Genomic DNA, 6,718 nt, shown 5'->3' with positions numbered 1-6,718 from the left:
TTGCTAAATTTTGAGTTACATAAAACAAGAAATGAAACCAAACATGTTTTATTTTGAGTGAAAAAATAGAATTTAAATAATGAGTGATGAGTGATGGGTGATGAAAATTGAATGATAAATGACATGTTTTTTAAACCAAACAAGCCCTTAGCTCTTAGGTTTGTCCAGGGGCGGAGGGAGGAGGGGGGGGGGGGGGGCGAGGGGGGGCAGGTGCCCCCCCTGAACTTCCAAAATTTTTATGACAATACATTGCATTGAAATGTATTATTTGCCCCTCTACACAAAAGACAAAAAACTTTTCTATTTACTGCTACATGTTTCAGAACTCAACAGCCTTAACTAATAAACTCTGAGACTACTATAACTCTAATATAAAACTATGGGTCCCATCTAGTAATGATTAAAAAATAAAAAACCTACTGCTAATGCTATATGCCTATATGGAATAGGAATCACAGTAGCCTGATACTAAAAGAACTCTGAAAAAAACAGTGTATATAGAATACAGTATAAAGCACACCTTCCATAAAAAATATAAAAAATTTTGTATGTTTTTAAAATTAAATAAGGGAGGGAAATTAATTAGTTTTTTCATAGTTTGTAATTTTGTTAATATGGTAAAGGTAAATTTGGTAATTTATTTGGTCAAATATTTCTATGCTCTATTCTCCCTCTAAATCTCTCTAATTTGGGGGAATTAAAAATGAGGGGTTAGAAGTAGTTAAAACCCCTCCAAGTCTCTCCCCCTCCCCCTCCCCCTCCTCCCTTAAAAAAAAAATTCAAATAAGGTAATTTAACTTACTCTCCCTCCCTCTACTCTACTCCCTTCTACTTCCCCTCTATTCAAACAAGCTATTAGAGTTTCTGTTGAGTTTTTAAAAGTATTCAAGGTGAGTTTTTAAAAACATTCAAGTCATTGAGTCACTTTTAAATATTCACAAGTATATTGCATACTCTTAATATTCACGTTTAAATTTTTTTAGATTAATTTTTTACTTTAAATCTTGTCTTTTAATCTTACCTCCCCCGGGCCTAAATTCCTGGTTCCGCGACTGGGTCTGTCAGTATTTGTGTTTGCCGATTGTAGGGTTTAACTAAGTTATGGTTGTGATCTAATCTGTATTGATTTTTCAGAAAGTGATGACGTGGCGTTTATTCATTGGGACCATAAATCTCACTTTTGCGCAGTTCTGGACTGAAGTTAATCTCGTATAGGTATTATTAGAATATGGTGTTCTTCTAGATATTTAATTGAAAGAAAGGGTGCTGTTCCAATCAAAAAACAAAAAAACAAAAAGAAAGAAAGGGTGTTGGAGGGACACTCCCTCTCAAATTACAACAACCGAGCTGCAAATTGTTGCCCACATCAGCAAAACCTTTGACAAATTGATACAGTTTGCTTGTCCTCAAAACGAAAGCCCCTATTGCTATATATGTGGAAACGATTCGTAGGCCAGAGAGAGACTCTCTCTCAGGAATCTGATGAAGTAACACTAACACTACTTAAAAACAGAAGAAGAAAGGAGATCGAAAGAGAGAGAGATAAATCTCAGGGCAGCACCACCGTCGGTCGCCAACCACTGAAAAAGTGGCCTCCCTCAACCGTCATGCAGCTGGAGACATTACCGGTAAAGGTTTTCTTTATTCTTTTTAAAATTAGGCCATAACTATGATTTTTGTTTGGATGTTTTCTGTTTGATAGGATAGGTTTAAATTTGAATTTTATTAAGGTTATTGGATTAGGTGTGGTTTATGTTTAGGGCATCTGTGTTTTGAGTATTTTTGGTCTCTACAATTTCATTAAGCTCCTTGAATGAGCATTCCTGGCGAAGGGTTTCCAATTGTTTTACTCAATGTTTTTCAAGAACAAATTTAGGTTTATTTGACTTTCTCTTGGATTCAATTGTAGATTTCATTCACCATTGATTGATTTCAATTCCAAATCCGTGTAATAAATCCTTGTTGGAAACAATCCAATTCTGAGTAAAAACAGTGCTAGCAGGTATAATTTCCACTTTACTGGAACCATCACAAATATGTTTTATGTTTGGATATATTTGGTTGGATTTTTTTGATTCCTGTAGTTGGGTTAGAGTTTTTTTTTTTTGGTGTGTGTGTGTGCGCGTGTTTGTATTTGTTTTGGATATTAGGATTGAATTGGTTCGGGCTGTTCTGTAATTAATTTTGCATTCTGCATGGTGAGGTGACGAGAGAATTAGAAGCGTGTCCAATGTGTCCAATGCTGCCAACCGTATCTTCTTTGCTGGATGTCACTTCTCCCTCCAACAATCTGTAAACTAAACAGGTACTTATTCTTTTACACATTTCTTATATGAGTTACTCTACTTTTTTTATTTGTTTATAGAACTTCTAATTGATGTTTCTTTACATACATGGCAACACAAAGACTAATTAATCTTTTAAATGCCTCTTAGAAGTAGTGAATCCAATTCTTAATATTAGTGCTTCTCCTCAAAAAGTATTAACATTTGCACATTCTCATACTGTACCACTTTTGAAAATGGCGGATATATGACAAAAAGAAAAGGGATACAATAGAGTATTTGGTGGGAGATGATTCTTGTATAGTTCTTGTCTTCTTTTTTGTTAGTTTCATTGGCACTTATAAGGGGCCATTAATATCTGATTGGATTAAATATGCATAGAAGAGAAAGTACCATGAAACTAAAAATGAATTTTAGTGTATAACTTTGAAATGAATAGCAATTTAGAAATTGTCAATGAACATTCTACTTGACAATTATCAAAGAATATTCCATGCCGTTCAGTATAGGTGGATTCTTTTATTTAAGTTCTCTTATTTAGAACTCCCCTGTGTTGCCATCTCCGAACAAGCTATATTATCAAGTGCAATACATATTGCAAACACTCCTATCACAGATTGTTTACACACAAGCGAAAACCCCAAACTTTCATGTCACATCATTAACCATATCATTAAGCATTATGATATGCTAATCATGGAAAATTTTGGGTACATTGTTATGTGTTTTCCTTCTCTAATATGGGATATGCCAGAAGTTTTGGGGTTTATGCATGTGTAGAAATAATAACAACTTAATATATCTTTTATTGGATTAATGCTGTAAAAGTGATTTAAAGTTCTAATGTTGCACATATTTTACTCTTTTCTTAGGGTGGGTAGAAGCCACTTTTACATGCGACTTTGAAATCATTATGCATGAGAGACTATATAAGATTCTAGAACCTTTAGATAAAACTTCATATAAAATGCGGTAAAAGTGTGCGTAAACATTATTTTTAACCGCTCTTATTTAAGTATCATTTATTGTACTTTGTAAATAAATAAATAAATATTTTTAATTACTGTGGATTGTTTTATACAACAGGAGAATAGCTCATATACCTTAAACTTGGTTTTCTACCATCTATTTGTTTGGTTAAATGGCATTGGTCTTGCCTTATCATTTATAGACAAATTCTTGCCAATAAAAGAACAAAAAAAGAAGGTACCCACACTAGTATATATGATACAAATAGATTTGTAATTATTGGGGTGTTGGGTTAATTCAGATTTGGAAGGATCAAACTAGGGTTAAAGAATTGAAGTTGTATGAAATGCATATTGATTCACGCTTATTGTGAAATGGGAAATGGTATTTAATTTGAAGGGTTTGATGAAAATAGTACTTAGTTTCATGCGGTTGCTTTTTAGACTTTCTTTGTTATTGTTATGGTGATTTTAATTTTATTAGTTTATTTAGATAGAACATGAACATGGTACGCTGCGGTTGCTTAGACTCTTTTTGTCGGTTATTGTTTTACCTAACTTTAGTAATTTTATTTTATGTTTTAAATAGGACATGGTACGCTGCGCAGTCTGCAAATATTCGCGTAAGCGCAATTGCGTTAACAATTGTGCGTTTGCGGAATTGTTTCCTGCTGAAGATGATGTGGACTTCAAAGACATTGCGACCTTGTGGGGCTTGGGGAACGTTAAGAAACTGATATCGTCTGTGGATGCCCAACAAAGACCAAAGTTGATTAAGTCGTTAGTCTTTGAAGCCAACCATAGGTTGAAAGACTCAGTCAATGGGGTCTTGACATACATAATAGAACTCGAACAAAAAATAGCCGATCTAGAGTCTGAACTTAAGAATTGCCGTTTGCAATCTTCCCAAAACTGGTTTTCTCGGGCACTATTCCATCAAGAAGTCCCTGGCCAATTTGCGATTCCCAATCAGCCTAGCCCATTTCCCAATCCCAATAATGTCCAACAACATTATAACCCTCCATATAATCAAGTTTTAAACCAGCCCCAAGTTCCCTATTGCCAATTGCAGCCAAATCTACAACCACCACTAGGTCCACTTCCAAATCCCAATTATCTCCAACAAGTCCAAAACTCATTTCCATATTCTGGATTTTCGAACCAGCCCCAAGTTCCCAATTACCAATTGCAGCCAAACCTACAACCACCACGAGGTCCATTTCCCAATCCCAATTGTGTCCAAGAAGACCATAAATTATTTCCATATCATGAAGTTTCAAACCAGCTCCAAGTTCCCTGTTACCAATCGCAGCCAAATCTACAACCACCACGAGGTCCATTTCCCAATCCCAATTATGTCCAACAAGCCAATCACCCATTTCCAGACCATCAAGTTTCAAACCAGCCCCAGGTTCCCTATTACCTATCGGGGCCAAACCTACCAAACTCGTTCTTCAACCAGCCAATCCTACCAAACGGGCAGCCCCAAGGCCTCAACCAATGGGGAAATGACCCAAACCCATTCTTCAACCAGCCAACCCTAACAAACGAGCAACTCGACCAATGGGTAAATGAACTACACGTAAATAACCCAGCTGGAGTCATAGCAGATCCACCAGATGCAAATGGCCCAGGCGTAAACATAGCAAATATCCAACAAGGCAATCACCCATTTCCAGACCAACAAGTTTCAAACCAGCCCCAGGTTCCCTATTACCAATCGGGGCCAAACTCGTTCTTCAACCAGCCAATCCTACCAAACGGGCAGCCCCAAGGCCTCAACCAACGGGCAAATGATCCAGAGGTAGATGTGCCAGCTGTAGTCATAGCAAATGAACCAGAGGCAAATGACCCAAACGTAGTCACAGCAGATGCACCAGAGGCAGATGACCCATTCTCACTCATGGAAGATGAACTATTGGCAGATGACCCAGAGGCGGATGGGCTAGGCGCAAACACATGTGACGCACAATGTTGGAATTTTCTAAGTGATTTTTGTGGTGGTGTAGTTTAGATTTCTAGCATTTTAATAATGTATCTGATGACCACACGGTGCTGTCCGGTAGGTGTTCTCTTTTTGTATTGTGTAGATGTTGTTTCTAGTACATGAGGATCGTGTGACTTGTTTATTTTTCAGCATCATCAGTATCCATTGTTGTATTTCTAGCATTTGTGATGTATGCAAATGCATTTTTTTGGTTTTTTTTTTTTTTTTTTTGGACTTAGCTTTCCTTTATTAGCCAAGGGCCTTTGTACCTGAATTGACACCACCTATGCACATGGTGCTTAGAAGTCTAGGGTGGAAAAAGTTTGAGATGCGGGATTAGTAGTATATTATAATTAGGATAAATTCCACAAACCTACCCTGAGGTTTGGGATAATACCAATTAAGTCCATAACATTCTAAAACCTGCCAATTTAGTCCCAAAAGATAATTTTATCCCTACCCTTTAGTGATAACACCAATCTTCCTCTTTCCTCTCTTCTCTCTCTCTTCGTTCCTCTCCCCTTCTCTCTTCTCTCTCTCTTTCTCAGATCTCTCTCTCAAAACCCACCACCCAACAAACCCATATCACCCACAGCCACTAGAAAAGTCACTGACCACCACACTCATATCATCTTTTCCGGCAATAATTCCGGCATCGTTAACCGGGAACAAAATGCTACTCAGGCGGATCGAGCCATACAGTCTCTCAGCGTCAAGAGGAACAGTGCTCCGAATCAAATGTTTTGTTCAAGAACAAAATTCCAAGAGTTCACAATGTTATTACCAAGATTTCTTGAGTTTTTCCAATCCCCTTTTTTAGGTCACCTTCTTATGCTATATATTACAATTTTGGTATCATCCCTATCATACACGTGTAGGTTGGATTCTAGGAACTCCTTCTTGTCCCATCCAACACCTCCCAGAACCATCAACTAGTAGCTGTAAGGCTGCTTGATCACTATTCAGGTATTACCTCCACATTAATGCGGCCAAAGAGTTGGTTGAGAGACATTTAATGTGGAGGTAGCAGCTTTTGAAGATATTTGTTGCCACCCTTTGCTCATCCCTTATCTAATGCCTGACTTTAGTTGTGATGCAACCTTGAAGGATGTCTAGGATGATAGGACATTCTTAATGACCTCGGATCTCAGTTTTCGAGATGAATTTTCTCCTCGGACATATTTTAGACTATCACATACAATCTTTATTTATTCTTCTTATACCATTCCTATTATAACCTTATTTAACCATCCTCGGATTGGGCCATAGGCCTAATTCATACAGTTTTAATATTACCTTTTAGATAGTTAGCCCCCACAACAATCAATGAGGAGTTTCTATACTACTTATATAAAAATATATAATTTTTTTTCTTTCAAATTAAAAATTATAAAAATTCAAATTATCATATAATTTATAGGGCAAAATATTATTTTGGTACCTCAATTTTACCAAAAGTTTTTTTTTTAATCCCTAAA

At 36.6% G+C, this 6,718-nt stretch overlaps 1 protein-coding gene across 1 annotated transcript; it reads left to right on the top strand.

Annotated features, from left to right (window-relative positions):
- Nucleotides 1-1,264: 1,264 nt before the first annotated feature.
- On the top strand, nt 1,265-5,422 carry LOC126715850 (protein HAIKU1-like). The gene is made up of 2 exons (XM_050416667.1): nt 1,265-2,305; nt 3,843-5,422. Exon 2 carries the CDS (start codon nt 3,846-3,848, stop codon nt 5,265-5,267), a length of 1,422 nt encoding a protein of 473 aa, XP_050272624.1. The 5' UTR covers nt 1,265-2,305; nt 3,843-3,845; the 3' UTR covers nt 5,268-5,422.
- The last annotated feature ends 1,296 nt before the right edge of the window (nt 5,423-6,718 follow it).

Source organism: Quercus robur, chromosome 2, assembly GCF_932294415.1.
Source record: "Quercus robur chromosome 2, dhQueRobu3.1, whole genome shotgun sequence".
NCBI classification, from domain to species: Eukaryota; Viridiplantae; Streptophyta; class Magnoliopsida; order Fagales; family Fagaceae; genus Quercus; species Quercus robur.
The sequence above is the reverse complement of the archived record's forward strand: the minus strand, read 5'-3'. Positions and strand labels throughout refer to the sequence as shown.

Bases quoted from the DNA above. Each gene is read 5' to 3' on its own strand.
- LOC126715850 (XM_050416667.1), top strand. From the start codon at position 3,846: ATGGTACGCTGCGCAGTCTGCAAATATTCGCGTAAGCGCAATTGCGTT.